The sequence below is a fragment of the Salvelinus sp. IW2-2015 genome, linkage group LG15 (genome assembly GCF_002910315.2).
Source record: "Salvelinus sp. IW2-2015 linkage group LG15, ASM291031v2, whole genome shotgun sequence".
NCBI classification, from domain to species: domain Eukaryota; kingdom Metazoa; phylum Chordata; class Actinopteri; order Salmoniformes; family Salmonidae; genus Salvelinus; species Salvelinus sp. IW2-2015.
In genome coordinates, this window is record NC_036855.1 from 22,300,779 (window position 1) to 22,319,558 (window position 18,780).

General features: G+C 41.6%; 1 protein-coding gene across 1 annotated transcript in view; it reads right to left on the bottom strand.

Moving 5' to 3' along the window:
- Positions 1-18,452, bottom strand: part of LOC111974627 (glycerol-3-phosphate acyltransferase 4) — a 35,763-nt gene extending 17,311 nt beyond the window's left edge. The window contains exons 1-3 of the mRNA XM_024002505.2: positions 18,177-18,452; positions 11,069-11,138; positions 10,660-10,960 (exon numbers count right to left, since the gene is read on the bottom strand). Coding sequence (XP_023858273.1) covers positions 10,660-10,960; positions 11,069-11,138; positions 18,177-18,350 — 545 coding nt within the window. The 5' untranslated portion in view covers positions 18,351-18,452. The remainder of the gene's footprint in view (positions 1-10,659; positions 10,961-11,068; positions 11,139-18,176) is intronic.
- Between the last annotated feature and the right edge of the window lie 328 nt (positions 18,453-18,780).

The following is an 18,780-nucleotide window of genomic DNA, read 5'->3' on the forward strand; positions in this document are numbered from 1 at the left end:
TGTGGGAGTGGTCCGGGAACACTTAAGGGACAGTCATGACGAGTGTGTTTTATTTGGTGATCTCATGAAGGACAGGAAACACTCATTACTGTGTCTTTGGTTGTGTACACTTCTTAATTATGGGGTTTACATCTAAATATTGTGAAACGTATGTGATTAAACATGAAACTATTTATGAAAAGATGTAATGTGATGTTACCCTTCTAAATGAGAAAATATGGGTTTTCATATAAAGTTAACCAAATCAGGGGCCACGCCCACGTGAGCATAGACATTACGTCGGCGTCATGGACCGTATATATATATATATATATATATATATATATATATACAACATTTTAAATAGTTTGACAACACTGTATGCTTTTAAATGTTATCAATCTCAACTGTTTATCTTTTCCAGTGATGAAAACATGGATCTCTCATGGTATGGTGGGAAATGCAAAATAGGTCAACTTTGAGCACCTTTATTTCTTGAATAGTCTGACATTCAGGTCTAAAAGGTCACATTCTGAGCACTTATACAATGTAAAAATATGTATTGAAGGGTTCATTCATATCAAAAAGGGTGCTGTCAAAAAGTGATTGAATTCAAATGGATTTACCCTCTTACTAACAGGAGCTGTCAAGTGGACACAGATTACTCTCTGGATTACAGGTCGACCGATGAATCAGAATGGGTGATTTCTTTTACACCTTTATTTAACTAGGCAAGTCAGTTAAGAACACATTCTTATTTTCAAATGACGGCCTAGCAACGGTGGGTTAACTGCCTTGTTCAGGGGCAGAACAACAGATTTTTACCTTGTCAGCTCTGGGATTCGTTTTTGCAAACTTACGGTTACTAGTCCAACGCTCTAACCACCAGCATTAACATTGCACTCCACCAGGAGCCTGCGTGGCTGGCTGACTACCTGTTACGCGAGGGCAGCAAGAAGCCAAGGTAAGTTGCTAGCTAGCATTAAACTTATCTTATAACAAAACAATAAATCTTAACATAATCACTAGTTAACTACACATGGTTGATGATATTACTAGTTTATCTAGCGTGTCCTGCGTTGCATAGAATTGATGCGGTGCCTGTTAATTTCTCATTGAATCACAGCCTACTACGACAAACGGGTGATGATTTAACAAGCGCATTTGAGAAAAAAGCACTGTCGTTGCACCAATGTACCTAACCATAAACATCAATGCCTTTCTTTAAAATCAATACACAAGTATATCTTTTTAAACCTGCATATTTAGTTAATATTGCCTGCTAACATGAATTTCTTATAACTAGGGAAATTGTCACTTCTCTTGCGTTCCGTGCAAGCAGTCAGGGTATATGCAGCAGTTTGGGCCGCCTGGCTCATTGCGAACTGTGTGAAGTCCATTTATTCGTAACAAAGGCCAGAGTTAATTTTCCAGAATTGTACATAATTATGAAATCACATTGAAGGTTGTACAATGTAACAGCAATATTTAGACTTAGGGATGCCATCCATTAGATAAAATACGGAACGGTTCCGTATTTCACTGAAAGAATAAACGTTTTATTTTCTAAATTAAAGTTTCCGGATTTGACCATATTAATGACCTAAGGCTCGTATTTCTGTGTGTTATTATGTTATAATTATATTTGATATTTGATAGAGCAGTCTGACTGAGCAGCAGCAGGCTCGTAAGTATTCATTCAAACAGCACTTTCGTGCGTTTGCCAGCAGCTCTTCGCAATGCTTCAAGCATGTTTATGTTGTTTATGACTGTTTATGACTTCAAGCCTATCAACTCCCGAGATTAGGCTGGTGTAACCGATGTGAAATGGCTAGCTAGTTAGCGGGGTGTGCGCTAATAGCATTTCAAACGTCACTCGCTCTGAGACTTGGAGTAGTTGTTCCCCTTGCTCTGCAAGGGCCGCGGCTTTTGTGGAGCGATGGGTAAAGATACTTCGAGGGTGGCTGTGTAACGGATCTCCTCTTCGTCTGAGGAGGAGTAGGAAGGATCGGACCAATGTGCAGCGTGGTAAGTGTTCGCCATTTTATTAAAATGCACTGAACACAAAAAATACAAAATTAACAAACAAAGACCAACCGAAACAGTTCCGTCTGGTAACTAATACAAAGACAGAAAACAACTACCCACAAATCATAGTAGGAAAACAGGCTACGTAAGTATGGCTCCCAATCAGAGACAACGATAGACAGCTGCCTCTGATTGGGAACCACACCAGGCCAAACACATAGAAACACAACAACATAGAAAAAGAACATAGACTGCCCACCCCAACTCACGCCCTGACCAAACTAAAATAGAGACATAAAAAAGGAACTAAGGTCAGGACGTGACAGGCTGTTGTCGATGTGTTCCTGGTTCGAGCCCAGGTAGCGGCGAGGAGAGGTACGGAAGCTATACTGTTACAATGGCAATACTAAAGTGCCTATAAGAACATTCAATAGTCAAAGGTATATGAAATACAAATGGTATAGAGAGAAAAAGTCCTATAATAACCTCAACCTAAAACTTCTTACCTGGGAATATTGAAGACTCATGTTAAAAGGAACCACCAGCTTTCATATGTTCTCATGTTCTGAGCAAGGAACTTAAACGTTAGCTTTTTTACATGGCACATATTGCACTTTTACTTTCTTCTCCAACACTTTGTTTTTGCATTATTTAAACCAAATTGAACATGTTTCATTATTTATTTGAGGCTAAATTGATTTGATTGATGTATTATATTAAATTAAAATAAAAGTGTTCATTCGGTATTGTTGTAATTGTCATTATTACAAAAAAAAAAAAAAAAAAAAATGTTTATATATATATATTTTTTTTTAAATCGGCCGATTAATCGGTATCGGCTTTTTTTTGGTTCTCCAAAAATCGGTATCGGCGTTGAAAAATCATAATCTGTCAACCTCTACTCTGGATACACATAAATGTATTGATTACCCAAGTGAAGTCTACTCTCATTAATAAGAACCATGTTATCCTGCGCCCATATGGCCATGTGTGGTAAAGCTGGCTGGCAGGCAGGCAGCAAGTCTAATCCAGGTGAATCCCAACTACACACGGCTGGGCTGGAGGAGAAGGTGCAGATATGGATTTAGCAGAGCTCATTAGCTCCATATCGCATGTGAGGAAAGGTGAGTGTGTAAGCAGGAGGTGATCGAGGCTAACAGACTCAGAACACTGACCTAAAGTGGTTGTAGGGGCTCACTGCCTGGTGTTTATTTATTTTCTTTACCCCTTTTTCTCCCCAATTGGTAGCTACAGTCTTGTCCCATCGCTGCAACTCCCGTATGGACTCGGGAGAGGAGATGGTCGAGAGCCATGCGTCCTCTGAAACACGACCCTGCCAAGCCGCACTGCTTCTTGGCACACTGCTCACTTAACCCGGAAGCCAAACTGGCCATTGTGTCAGCATGCATGCGCCCAGCCCGCCACAGGAGTCGCTAGAGCGTGATGGAACAAGGACATCCCGGCCGGCCAAACCCTCCCCTAACCCGGATAACACTGGGACAATTGTGCACCGCCTCATGGGTCTCCCGGTTGCGACACATCCCGGGATCGAACCCGGGTCTGTATTGGCGGCATCAAGTACTGCGATGCAGTGCCGTAGACCGCTGCGCCACTCGGGAGGCTTGCCTGGTGGTTTTAATTAAAGTCACTGTTTGTGGAGAGCCCTACCTGCCCCCCCAGGCATAAACCAGATTACAATCTGAACTCACCCCTGATGTCCTAAAGAAGTAAAAGGACACCTCTACCTCTTCCCGCTCCATAGCCAGATGACAGCTGTTGGGCATGCTTTGAGGAGGCTTAAATGAAAAGCTATTGCCATGTAATTAGTCATTAGACAAAGCTACTTAGCCTAAAGCTAAATTTTTCTAGAGATTCACCACAAAATGACCACAGTGAGATGAAAGAAAGAGGCCATCAGTAGTCCGCACCGTGACTAAACTTACAAACTAACGTGGGAACAAGAGGCACCTATGAGATATCACCAGGAATTCCATGGCAATGGTCAAGCCATAAAATACTTGATACTATGATCAGATACTTTGCAATGCAATCTGAACACTTTTCATATGGAACAAACTGTAGCCTAGTAGGCTATAGAGTTAGAGGCTATTCTCATTGACGTACATTTAAGGAGAGGCAGTGCGACGAGATTGCAATTTACATAATATGTACAGAAACTTTTCAATTTACATTACATCTTTGCCTTACCTTTCATTGTGTCTGGCAATGTGACATTCTTGCTCTGCAGCTTCAAATGTACCGTAATTATCAGCATCACAGTTGCCACTAAGCTTGCAAATTATTAAACTACGTGAGCAACTGCTCTAAAACATATTAGCTACACTCTTGAATAATGCAACCAAACCATATTACGCTCTTGAATAATGCAACAATTCACAAGCATACGCAGACAATTAAAGGGTTTATTTTCTTGTTTGTACACGCATTAGCTAAATGTTATTGTCTTGCGAGCTACACTGCTAGCTAGCTATGCTAGCAAGTAACGTTAGCATATTGAACGTTTACCCCTCTCATACGAATATAAAAGTACAGTTTCAGTGTATTAAAGTTACATTCGAACAAACAAGGCTTAATGCTATCAATATGGAAGTAATTCCATAAGGTAAATGCAAAATTGCCCGATCCCACCTTTGACAAGAGGAATACCAACACGGGTGCCCCCCAGGAGTGTGCGCTCAGCTCCCTCCTGTACTCCCTGTTCACTGATGACTGGGTGACAACGCACGACTCCAACTCCATCATCAAGGTTGCTGACGACACAACAGTGGTAGGCCTAATAGCCAACAATGACGAGACAGCCTACAGGGAGGAGGTTAGTGCCTTGGCAGAGTGGTGCCAGGGGTTACATCACTGCCTTGCAGGGCAACTCCACCACCCGCAACCGCATGGCTCTCCCAACACATCATCGGGGGCACGCTGCCTCCAGGACATCTACAGCACACAGTGTCATAGGACGTCCAAGAAGATCATCAAGGACCTCAGCCACCCGAGCAATGGCCTGTTCACCATGCTACTGTCTAGCAGATGGAGACCGGGCAGGTACATCAAAGAAGGGCCAGAGACACTGAAAAACAGCTTCTATATTCAGGCAATCAGACTGTTGAAAAGCCATCACTAGCCGGATACCACCCGGTACTCTGCCCTGCACCTTAAGAGACTGCTGCCCCATGTACGTATATAGACATTGAACACTGATCACTTTAGAAATGTTTACCTACTGTTTTACCCACTTTATATGTATATTCTGTATTCTAGTCTCATGACTCATCTTATATAACTATTGCTGTACACACCTTTTCTATTCATATACTGTCTATACACACCATTTATATATACATTTATATTCTGGACTCTGACATTGCTCGTTCTGATATTTCAAAATATTTTTTTTTTTTTACTTTTTGGAGAATATGTGTATTGTTATTGTATTGCTAGATATTACTGCACTGTTGGAGCTAGAAACATAAGCATTTCGCTGCACCTGTGATAAAAATCCGCAAATCTGTGTACTGTAACGATTGTCGTCGGGAGAAGGAGAGGAGGACCAAAGTGCAGCGTGGTACGTATCCATAATACTTTTAATAAAGATGAACACGCGAACAAAAACAACAAAACGACCAACGAACAGTTCTGAAAGGTGCAACAAACACTAAACAGAAAATAACCACCCACAACTAACAGTGGGAAAACAGGCTACCTAAGTATGGTTCTCAATCAGAGACAACGATAGACAGCTGCCTCTGATTGGGAACCATACCAGGCCAAACACAGAAATACAAAAAAATAGAACAAAACATAGAATGCCCACCCACATCACACCCTGACCAAATAAAAAATAGAAACATACAAAGCAATCTATGGTCAGGGCGTGACATGTACGCACCAAATAAACGTTGATTTTGATTTGAAAACGTTGATAATTCCCCTGGTGATCAGCGTCTTGCTGCACACTTCCTTCCTTGAGCACCCAAATGGGGGAAAAAAACAGTTGTGCTTCCCTTTTCTTACAGATACAGCAACATTTTTAGAATGTAAGAGGCTGTTAGTGCAGATTCAGGTGAAAACTCAATAAAACAAGTCTCAAATATAATGAAAATGTCTATACATTTCTGCTGTTTCAAAAACATTGCTCTGCTATTAGTATTTGTACTGTATGAATGTTGGTCTTAACGAGACAATTCTGTTGATACTGCCCTGCTTACAGCAAGTCAACTGTTGGATGAGACCTCTAGAAGTAGTGAGAAATACCGAAGTTTACATGTCTCTTGAGAATCGCTACCTATCAAAATTCTTCTTAATTCTCATCAATGAGAACAAACCCTTAGTGGCTGTATCTGGAACAAATACTATCAGAATGAAAGTTGCTTATCGTTTTCAGATAAAACAGCTGTTTATGGGAAAGAGATTTTTCTCTCTATGTTCACTTCTTGCAACTGCAAACATGGGACAGCGAGGCCAAGTGCATCAGGCCAGTCTCTGTGTGCAGCAGGGGCTTATTAGTAGCCTATAGAGGGAGACTGTGTATCTGGGTCTACAATGGTGGCCTGGCTGGCTCATGGGTGATTGGATTCAGGCCAGACTGGTTTAGTCCTGGGTCACTGCCCTTTTGTCTGCCCAGCAAACTCTCTCACTCCTGGCCTGGGGGGGATATCTCCATACTTAATGGAAAGTGATGGCTTCCTCTCAGCTGAACGCAGTGAAAACGTACATACAGTGCATTCAGAAAGTATTCAGACCCCTTGACTTCTTGCACATTTTGTTACGTTACAGCCTTATTCTGAAATGGATTAAATAGTTTTCCCCCCTCATCAATCTACACACAATATCCCATGATGACAAAGCAAAAACAGGTTTAGACATTTTAACACATAATTTTTTTTTTTACTGAAATATCACATTTACATAAGTATTCAGACATTTCTCTCAGTACTTTGTTGAAGCACCTTTGGCAGTGATTACAGCCTTGAGTCTTCTTGACGCTACAAGCTTGGCATACCTGTATTTGAGGTGTTCCTCCCATTCTTCTCTACAGATCCTCGCAAGCTCTGCACAGCTATTTTCAGGTCTCTCCAGAGATGTCTGATCGGGTTCAAGTCCGGGCTCTGGCTGGGCCACTCAAGGACATTCAGAGACTTGTCCCAAAGCCATTCCTGCATTGTCTTGGCTGTGCGCCTAGGGTCGTTGTCCTGTTGGAAGGTGAACCTTCACCCCCAGTCTGAGGTCCTGAGTCTTCTGGAGCAGGATTTCATCAAGGATCTCTCTGTACTTTGCACCATTCATCTTTCCCTCACCTGATTTGTGGAGTGCTGCAGAGATGGTTGTCCTTCTGGAAGGCTCTCCCATCTCCACAGAGGAACTCTGGAGCTCTGTCAGAGTGACCATCGGGTCCTTGGTCAACTCCCTGACCAAGGCCCTTCTCCCCCGATTGCTCAGTTTAGCTGGCCGAGCGGCCAGCTCTAGGAAGTCTTGGTGGATCCAAACCTTTTCAATTTAAGAATGATGGAGGCCACTGTGTTCTTGGGGACCTTCAATGCTGCAGAAATGTTTTGGTACCCTTCACCAGATTTGTGTCTCGACACAATCCTGTCTCGGAGCTCTACATACAATTCCTTCAACCCCATGGCTTTGTTTTTGCTCTGACATGCACTGTCAACTGTGGGACCTGACATAGATAGGTGTCAGCCTTTCCAAATCATGTCCAATTAACTGAATTTACCACAGGTGGGCCCTAATCAAGATGTAGAAACATCTCAAGGTTGATAAATGGCAACAGAATGCACGTGAGCTCAATTTCGAATTTCATAGCAAAGGGTCTGAATATTTAGGTAAATGTGACTAGTTTCAGGAAACTAGGCATATGTCGGCGTCACCACATCACAGGAGCACCATTTGAACGTAATGGCAGAAATGCCTTCTGGAACATGTGAACCTTCATGTGCCTTAATAACAAACGTGTATGCCATCTGTAAATATGAATAAAATGGTTAAATTACGAGCCTAGCTTGTTTAGCCATGGAAAAAGACAGAAACATTACCGCTAGCCATGATTGGCTGGGATAATGAGTGGTCTGGTCATGCCGAGAGATTAGCTTGGATTGGTCTCCCATGTAGCGCGCTTCTGTTTATAATATGAGCTGGTCAGTACGTGTAGATCATCCTTTCTTACACTGCTTTTTTGAAAGATAGTAGAACTGCATAAGTTTTGCTCTCCACTTTCTGGAAGACCGAGTTTGGAAATCAATGGAATTAGAGTATGATAGCTAAGGAAACTGAGAAAATTCTGGCGTTTGATTGCAAATATGTAGACAGAATCGAAAAGAGAACACCCAGAAGGCTGTTGTATAAAACACCTGTCTCCCGATTACATCTTCAAACTAAGGGCAACCATGGCATCCGTGACAGAGGGAGAAGCGTCCATCGATGTAGCTAGCTCCATTTTCTGATATTACACATTTCTAATTTTGTCAGAAAGTCGTTTTAATTTCAAGTTAAAGTGTACTGTTAGCTAGCTAGCTAATGTTAGCTGGCTGTTTAGCTAGCTAACGTTACTTGTATGATCTGTTTAGTAATATTATTCTTATCGCAGAGCCATTTGCATTGCTAGTTATAGTCTAATGTTAGCTACTAACATTGAACCTGGTTGGTTAGCTACCTGCAGATTCATGCAGGGTAGTAACGTTATGAGTTGGAATTATGGTTCATTGTTTAGCTAGTCAGCTACATGTCTAAACAAAAAACTCCACTATGCTAGTAACTATTTCAATAGAATGTTTATGATGTCACTGCGACAACTGTCGATAGACGTAGCTGGTAAATTAGTTCTGGCTATCTACTCCGATTTCAGAGCACTCTAGTCTGAGTGTGCCAGAGCGCAGAATATCTGACACATTTACAAATGCTCAATACCGGTTGAATATGGCCTGTGTCAGTAAACGTTGGCAAAAAAAGCGTAATTAGGGGGCCTCACGAGTGGCGCAGTGGTCTAAGGCTGTGCCACTAGAGATTCTGGGTTCGAGTCCAGGCTCTGTCGCGACCAGGAGACCCATGGGGCGGCAGGTAGGACTCTCCCCAATCAGTTACTTTAATTAAAACCACCAGGCAAGCCTCCCGAGTGGTGCAGCGGTCTACGGCACTGCATCGCAGTACTTGAGGCGTCAATACAGACCCGGGTTCGATCCCGGGCTGTGTCGCGGGAGACCCATGAGGCGGTGCACAATTGGCCCAGTGTCGTTCGGGTTAGGGGAGGGTTTGTCCAGCAGGGATGTCCTTGTCCCATCGCGCACGAGCAACTCCTGTGGCGGGCCGGGCGCAGTGCACGCTGACATGGTCGCCAGGTGTACGGTGTTTCATCCGACACATTGGTGCGGCTGGCTTTCGGGTTAAGTGGGCATTGTGTCAAGAAGCAGTGCGGCTTGGTTGGGTTGTGTTTCGGGGAACGCACGGCTCTCGACCTTCGCTTCTCCCGAGTCTGTACGATTGTCGATGAGACAAGACTGTAACTACCAACTGGATACCACGAAATTGTGGAGAAAAAGGGGTACTTAAAAAAATATATATAAGCGTAATTAAATTGTTGCCAGCAGCACAGTTGCAGTCACCAATGCTCTGGATAACATAAAAACAGCCTAAACAGCTCTGCTAGGGCGAATAAAATGGTCAGAGTGAGCTGTTCTCTGATTTGTATCTAGCAAGCTAGCCAACATTAGCCAGTTAGCTTGGATGCTTGACTGTTGCTGTTAGGTCAGAACGCTCGGATCAACCCTACTTTTCAGCAAGAGCATCCAGTGTGCGCTCTGGACGCTCCAAGAGCGAAATGCTCGGAATTTACGAACGGCGAATCCGACAACGCTTTGAGTTTACGAAAGCCCAGAGCACACTGGCACTCCAGATTAAATTTATGAACACACCCGTAGTATAAACCAACCTAGGTGTCTTGAAGTCTTTGGTTGTTTAGTACATAGCCTCATATGTGAATCCTTAAAGAGATGGGTGGGGCTAAAGCGTTTAAGAGGGTGTGAACGATGCTGAATGGGTGTAGACAAAGAAGAGCTCTCCTGTAGATACCAAAACATTCCAGGGCCATTTTCTCAAAAGTGAGGTTACAAGTTTATCAACTTTCAAAGCAGAATTACTTTCCCATTGTTTCTCAACTATAGTGTATGACATACCATTTTCTAGCTCTGAGTCTCTACTTTTATCCAATGTAAAAAACACTATTTCAAATTTTGCTGAATAAAACCGAATCGATCCGGTCGGTCACAAATATGGTATTTCTGTTTAAATTTTTTGATAAATCTGCAAACATTTCTAAAAACCTGTTTTTGCTCTGTCATTATGGGGTATTGTGTGTAGATTGATGAGGGGAAAAAAACATTTAACCAAGGATGTAACGTAACAAAATGTGGAAAAAGTCAAGGGGTCTGAATACTTCCCGAATGCACTGTACATAGATTACAATGAATTCCCATGATATAATAAGAGTGTGTCATATGTTCTCTAGGAGAAACAAGGAGAGGTGTCTGAGGTCAGCCTGTCCATCTTTGTTTACACATGTCAGAAAACAGAGAGTGCTATTACTGAACCAACCAGCGCCACATCTGATCCCTTCCCCTAACCTTGACCCGGTCTTACCTGAGAGGCAGAAGGAAGCCGTAGCGGATCACCACCCCCAGCCCCCACAGGACAGTCAGCCTCAGACTGATGTGCTGGAAGTTGTAGTTGCTACGGGTCAGCAGGTTCCATGACTCCAGCTCCTCAGCAGAAAACCTCTTGGTCACCTCGTCGTCCATGATGCTCTCAACTCCTTGCCGGCAGAAGTAGAAGATGTCGGACATCTCAAACTCGGAGGCATGGTCCAGGTCCCGGTTACTGCCACTGCGCCGGATCTCCTTGATCTCCTCCTCCAGGGAGGTGGGCTCCTTGGCGATGATGGCTGCAATGCACCAGGGAGACACGGGAAATGGTTAACCACTACCAATTTACCCATCAGACACACTCATTAACAACAACAACACACTCATACACAGAGCCCGTCACTCACCATTAGAGTAAGGCTTGTACAAGAGATGGTTGTTGTCCTTGGCTCCTCTTTCAATCCTATGTGTGGCCCACTACAAGCAGAGTCATTTAAAGTAGACAGATATTAGCTTACATTTTGTAGAGAAAAAAACTTTCTGGCTCATTCAGACAATAATCAATTTCTAAACAATAGACTGACCAAATAAAATGTCATAAAATGACAAACAGCTTCATGCCTTATTACAGATATGATATGTCGGTTTGATAGATTAGATAATAAAATGACAGCTAGCCCTATATAGATATGTCCATTGTCTTTTATCCACAACACTTGAGTTCATAAAGACTTGCAATAAATTGCAGACATTATCTCAACAAGTGCCATTTTCAAAAGGCCTATATTTCAGAACCTGAAACAGTAGAACATCAAATCTGTTAACGCTACTATGGTGATAAGGTATTGATATTAGTCGGTGTTACAACTCCAGGGCAGACAGATATTGTGAGGGGAGTCTGTCTCCACAGAAATCATTAGAATGATTAGATTGTAATATTTTATTTTCCATTTTTACATGCATTCACATAGTAGTTGTTTGTTTTATGTAGGCCTAAAAGAACCGTCACCTAAGCTGAACACACTGCAGATGTGAAAACTGTATCTGTATGTGCACACCTAGACAAATGCTCATCTAGTAAGAGGCTGGAAAAGAACAGAGTGTTCCCCATGCCTTAGCAATAACAGGCAAAACAGGAAGGATGAAGTGGGAGGGGATCTGCTGTTCTCAACCTTCAGTCAACCCCAGGCACTAAGCAAGTTCACACAACACATTACATCTTTATAAGATCCTGATGTTCACAAAGACAGACAGACAGAATTCTGCTGCCAGAACATTCCAATCTGCTCAAGCATCCATCTTATACATCCATGATATTCCAATACAGTTCTGAGAGCCAAATGGCTAATGGAAGTAGCTCAGGGAACCTAGCTAACAAAAATGCTAAGAAAAGAAGGTGTTCACATTCTAAAAGGCTTTACCAGGCAACTGGTCTTGCCAGTAGTTGAGGTTCATCTGATCAACTGCTGCACAACATTCCTCTGACAGGACTGGACATTTACTAGACTGACCTGTGGAGCACCTGTGGAGAAGATCACTTGAACAGAGGTAGATGCAAAGCATCTTTGCTACTACGTGGTGCAAGGCCAATGTCAACAGCGCTACAGACGGACACAGTTCTCTTTAGAAACTGAAACTGACCGTTACGCCTTTTGAAAGAACACTGTTCACCGAGGGGAGATTTTACAGTTGGGTACAACAAAATCCTTACTGACATCCAAATACCATGACATGTGAATCATAAGACTAAAGGGCAGCTTATAGGAACACCAATGTGTTTGCTTGGGTGTAGGCTAGTAAAGGAGGAGCATAGCAATCCTGTTGAGTCAGTAAACTGGAACAAGGAAAAGCAAGGCCAACACATCAATTAGGGCAGAGGGGTGTGGTAGCACATGATTATGATTATGCAAAAACATTGCTGGTGTTTGATACCTCTACATACTCACTGAATAGGTTAGATTGAGTTCCAAGCTCCCTTGTCCATTCTCTACTCTGCAGTTGCTGAACAGAAAGTGCTATTTCATCAGTCTGGTATAAAAGAGAGCCAGGTATATCTTTGCGAGATTACCCTTCTCTGCATGAGATCTGGTATACTAAGCATGGAGAGAAAGTTCCTGTCCTTACCCTAGATCAGAGATCATCAACTAGATTCAGCCGCGGGACAATTTTTTCTGGAGCGGATGGTCGGGGTCCGGAACTTCATTATAAATCATTTGTAGACTACAAATTGACCGCAAGAAGCCCAAACATAAATAATATTTTCAAACCTTGCTTACATTTGTATACGATCATGTGTCTCTCTATTATGTATGGGAATACTTGGGAACAGATTTCTTAAATTAAAATCATTTGGAGCTGATTTCCTGGTGTTTAAAGGCTTTTATGTCCCCCAAAAATAATAATAATAAAATAATAAAAGTTTTTTTGGGGGGCCAAATAAAACACCCGCTGGCTGCCAGTTGGAGACCCTGCCCTGGATAGCAAGACGATTCCCAGAGCCCAGCTCACACATAGGCCGCTACATGCACATATAGCGGTTATGAGGTTACATTCGTGACTCAAGTTACCAGCAGCACAGGATGTGATTTCCACATGTTGGAGACTTTAATCATTTAAGCAATACCAAGGTCTTGTATTTGCAGAAACCAAGTGAAATATAACCTGTCATATAATCACCTAGTTTCCAACAATCTGTCATTTTAACCCTTTACTTCTACCATAAAAATGCTGGTTGACTAGACTAGGCACTACTGCGAGCTGAAAAGCTCTCATATATCAAGCCCCTGCCATCTCCCTCCGGACCATTTATTTTTGGCACTAGAATTCTCTCTCAAAGGGGTTCGCTGGAAACTGCTGACAGGCTTACTTTCGACACTTAAGAAAGGAAAGGAAGAAAGAGGGTGATAACCTTCTCTGGTTTCAGCTCTAGTTCAGTTTTGGCAAGGGCTCACTAGTGAGATGTGACCAGGCAGCTAGGCTCCCACCAACCATTGAAACTTCAGATTCATCATATTGAGAGACGCTTTTTAACCCATCAATCAGTAGGCTAAACAAGGACAGAATGGTTGATCAAGTAGGGTCAGAAGCACAGATCCTACAAAGTAAACTCCATGCCTAAGGGTCTATTTTCATTGACAAGAATTAAGGATAATTCTTTAGAGATTCTCGAGAGGTATCGATTGTCGAGAGACATTACTGCAATGTTAACTTGCGTATTTCTCACATCTTGAACGCTACCTTCGGAGGTTGCACGCAACACTCGCCCGACAGTTGCCCCCCTCTAAGCAGGGCAGTGTAAACAGAGTTGTTTCGTTGAGCCCAACATTCATACAGTAATTTGTTTTAAGGTCATTTTAATTAGCTGAAACTATACTTTTATATTCGTATGAGAGGTGTAAATGTTCATGTTTGATATGCTAACGTTACTTGCTAGAATGTTTAGCTAGCTGTGTTATTGTCTTGCAGGCTACATTTAGCTAATGCGCGTACAAATAAATCATCTGCAAGAGTTCGACGCAGTGGGTGATGAAAAAAGTGTACGAGAGAATTGTCCACCTGGCTGTGGAGCGCAGAAAGGACAAGTCTGTTGTCTACAAGAAGCCAGAGTCACTGCCCCCAAAACCCAACATCTCTGCCAACATCGCCAACGCCTGCTAAACCAGCTGCCATTAATACCAAACACACAAAAAAAATCACCAGCTGAAGAACATTCTGGAACCTGCCTTGAACATTCAACCAACACAACATCCATATTCAGTTACACTGACGTTGTAGTATAATATAAAATTCCTAGTATGCTCACAACTGCATTGTGGTATAGATATGGCTAGCTGTTGTACATACTGTATGTATATAACAGTGTTTTATGTAATCTTTTTTACAAGTGTACTGCTCACCAGAGCCCGGACTTGAACTCGATCGAACATCTAGAATGTCTCGCCTGATCCCGCCTGCCTTCCGCTTTTGTGGACATTTATTCCCATTGACAATATACTGAGTGGTCAGTATATTGTCAGCATATAGATCATCTTTGATCACTATCACTAGCTAAACATTATCTAGGTAGCTAACTTGATTCTTCTTAGATGTACTGCTAAAGTAAAAAATAATTGGATTTATGTAAACATGGGCTAGAGAAGGTTTCCTTCGACCATATTTTTTGCTCCAGTCTCGACACTATTCTTTTTAAATATGAGTCACATAGAGATTGACATAAGAATTTAAAACGGGTAAATCCATTTGAATTCAATCACTTTTTGACTGTTTCCCTTTAACGTCAATTATCAGATTCACATATGTTGTAGCTTAGACCTTACATCTTATCTTCTAAGGTGTTTGTGTTGTGCCCGCCATAGGTTGAGACAAAACATGCTCTTGAATAGGTCGATATCCAAAAAACTTCACAATACGGTGCAGAGCGTTCAATTTGGCTGCTGGGGGGGGCATGGAGACCCCCAGCTCCGCTAAAACCATTGAGAACTACGTGCCATTTTCAAGGGATTGTTAAATATTATAAATATTTGGTTTTTAATATCATCAGGATAGTCAGAACGATTAGTCAACATTAAGTTCTATCAGAGTTATACAAATCACATTTTATTGGTCACATACACATTGTATTGGTCACATACATATGTTATTGGTCACATACACATGTTATTGGTCACATACACATGTTATTGGTCACATACACATGCTATTGGTCACATACACATGTTATTGGTCACATACACATGTTATTGGTCACATACACATGTTATTGGTCACATACACATTGTATTGGTCACATTCACATTTTATTGGTCACATACACATGTTATTGGTCACATACACATTTTTAGCAGATGTTATTGCGGTTGTAGCAACATTCTTGTACAGCAAGTAACTGCCTGCTTTTCATGATCAGTAAACATCAATGTATTTTCAGATACATGAGGCTGGGTATTCTATCCATTTGGCATGTAGCTAGCTAGCTAGCTAAGCAAACAACATGTGTCATTTAGCTTACTTAGTCAGAGATTAGGCTTTTGGAAAGAGCTTGGACAGTCCTCGTCCAGGTAAAGTTGTCAGTCGGACTACAGTCATCACCACTGTAGATGGCAAGCAAATCAAACAATATTTGGATACAAAACTATAATATTAAAACTATAATTTAATATGTACAGAGGGATCTGTTAACAGGATTGCATTAACAAAAAGTAAACAAATGTTTGCATTTCAGAAAAACTAAATTTGTTGCAGTTTTACAGCAAATTTCCTGCAATTCTACACATTTTGCCATGACTTATGTCATGTTATTGATATCTGAGTGAGAGTAACTAACTGTTTTTCATGGTTCGGGCTAGGCCCATTAGTTCCAGTGAAGGGAAATCTTAACGCTACAGCATACAATGACATTCCAGACGATTCTCTGCTTCCAACTTTGTGGCAACAGTTTGGGGAAGGCCCTTTTCTGTTTCAGCATGAAAATGCCCACGTGCACAAAGCGAGGTCCATACAGAAATGATTTGTCGAGATCGGTGTGGAAGAACTTGACAGGCCTGTACAGAGCCCTTACCTCAACCCCATCGAACACCTTTGGGATGAATTGGAAGGCTGACTGCAAGCCAGGCATAATCGCACAACATCAGTACCCAACCTCACTAATGCTCTTGTGGCTGAATGGAAGCAAGACCCAGCAGCAATGTTCCTAAATCTAGTGGAAAGCCTTCCTAGAAGAGTGGAGGCTGTTATAATACTCCATATTAATGCCCATGATTTTGGACTGAGATGTTCGATGAGCAGGTGTCCACATATGTTTGGCTATGTAGTATACGTTTCGAAATTTCACATTGTGTATTTTACTATTCTAACTCTCAACAGTAATTTGAGACCTAGACTGAGTTCCTAAATAAAATAGTTTTTTTTGGGCTATCCTCACATATCTGAAATAACATGATCAATTGTTTTTTTACTGATCATAAAAATAATGCAGTTACTTGCTGTGGGCTATAACTCTGATAGAGCTAAATGTGCGCAATTATTTTGCATGAAAAAATCGGAAATTTGTAGTTCTGAATAAGCTCCTCAAGAGGTGATGATATTACAACCAAATAGTTAACATTTATTTAACAATCCCTTGAAAACGGCATGCAGTTGTCAATCGTTTTAGCGGAACCTGGGGGTCTCCTTGCCGCCCTGCAGGCAAATTGAATGCTCTGCACCTTATTGTGACGTTTTATTGATAACGACCAATACAGGGTGGATGTCATTACATTCATAGAAATATAATATATAAAATGAACCTTTCCTTCAGACCACAGCAATTAAGCTGGTACATCATTGAAATGTAAATTGAATTGACTACCACAAAGATGGCCGCCATTCCACCCACCGTCAAATGTCAACTTTAGACATGACCATTTTTTCTATTATCTATATTTCAATATGTTTCCCAAGGAGGATTGAGGTATAATTTCAACAACATATATCCCATTCAAGTCAACATTCTCTGATGTGTGGACCTCTAACCATCTTAGAGTTACCATTTGAAAGTTTAACTTTCAATTGAATTCCATTTTAGTACATTTATCAGCCAAAACATGACACCCACCCTGTATTCCAAGAGCATGTTGTGTCTAAAGAAATGGTTGGCACAACAGAAAAACAGATGATGTAAAATAGGGTCTAAGCTACAACATATGTGAATATGAATATGAGTTTACACGTTTATTTTTGCACCATTTTATAAAGTAGTTTGACAACCCTGTTCATAAGCTTTTAATTTATATAAATCTCAATCGTTTATATTTTCCAGTGATTTAGACATGTCTCATGGTAAACTTTGAGCATCTTTATCTCTCAAATGTTTTGGCATTCAGGTCCAAAAAGTAACTTTCTGAACACTTATACAATGGGAAAATATGTATGGAAGGTTTCGTACAAATCAAAATGGGTGCTGTCGAAAACAGATGGAATTCAAATGGATTTACCCAAAACCTTACTCTTTTGGCAGTAGCCCATTATATTGACAAGCATGACATTGTTGAGTCAGTGATTATTCTTGTGTGCTATTACACACTCATTATATAAAGTGTACACCACATGTTCTGCCTCAGCCTCCCTGTGACAACATAAGGGTTTGGCAAGACTTCATGGGAAGGAAATGAAGCACAGTGAAAATACAGACCTGAACTGAACTCACACAATGGAGCTTTGATGTAGGAGGTTAGGGATTGGAGGTAGGGAGGGAGCGCATGACCTACACAAAACTGCATTCCCATTCCTAAGCCCCAGTTTAGGTCAAGTGCACGTTCACACAGGGAACTGCCACATCACTGCACGGTGAGCATAATCCATGCACTCCACTCAAGTCTACTTCAGTCATAAATGTTGTGTGAAATGTATATGCCTAGCATCCATTATTGATCATTCATATTAATCATACATGTGCAAATGTCAGATGTGATGTCCTCTCTGACCAGAAACTGATAACATCAATGAACCCCTGCAAACAGTCAAGTGGTTCACACTCACCTCAAAGATCTTCAGTAGTGTTTTCATGTAGAGCTGTCGAATGCCAAAGGACACTCCAAAGATGGCAGGCACGATGATGAAGACCAGCAGTAGGGTGAACCACACCGTGAAGGAGATGCCCAGGAGAATGCACAGCAGGTTATCAAAGGGGTTGAAGTCTAAGAACAGGCCCATCTTGAGGCTTTAGGGGGAAATGTGGGGATCCTACTACACAGAATATAAAGGCTAGCCAACAGCAGGAGAGGACAGTGCCTCACTTGTTAGCCTTTTAGGACCTTGGTCTCAGTTCTCAGCCAGAACAGGGCCTTCATTAAGACGTCTGAGGGACCAGACTCCTCCTCCAACTGGCCAGTGAATCCATGGCTGTAGAGGACAGCATCTTGCTACTGCCTCTCCCAGCTTTATAAATATGTTACAGCAACTGGGCCTTCCAGTCAAGTTATTTTATTTTGCTTCCTATCATTCAAACTTAATGTGGTGCATTGGTCGACAATGAAAAACTGAGAAGAACTCAACAAAAAAGAACAATTCCATTCTGCACTACTCTAAAAAAAAAAAAAAAATTGTTTAAAATGTGTCAAAATTGAACAAAAGCCTTTGTTTT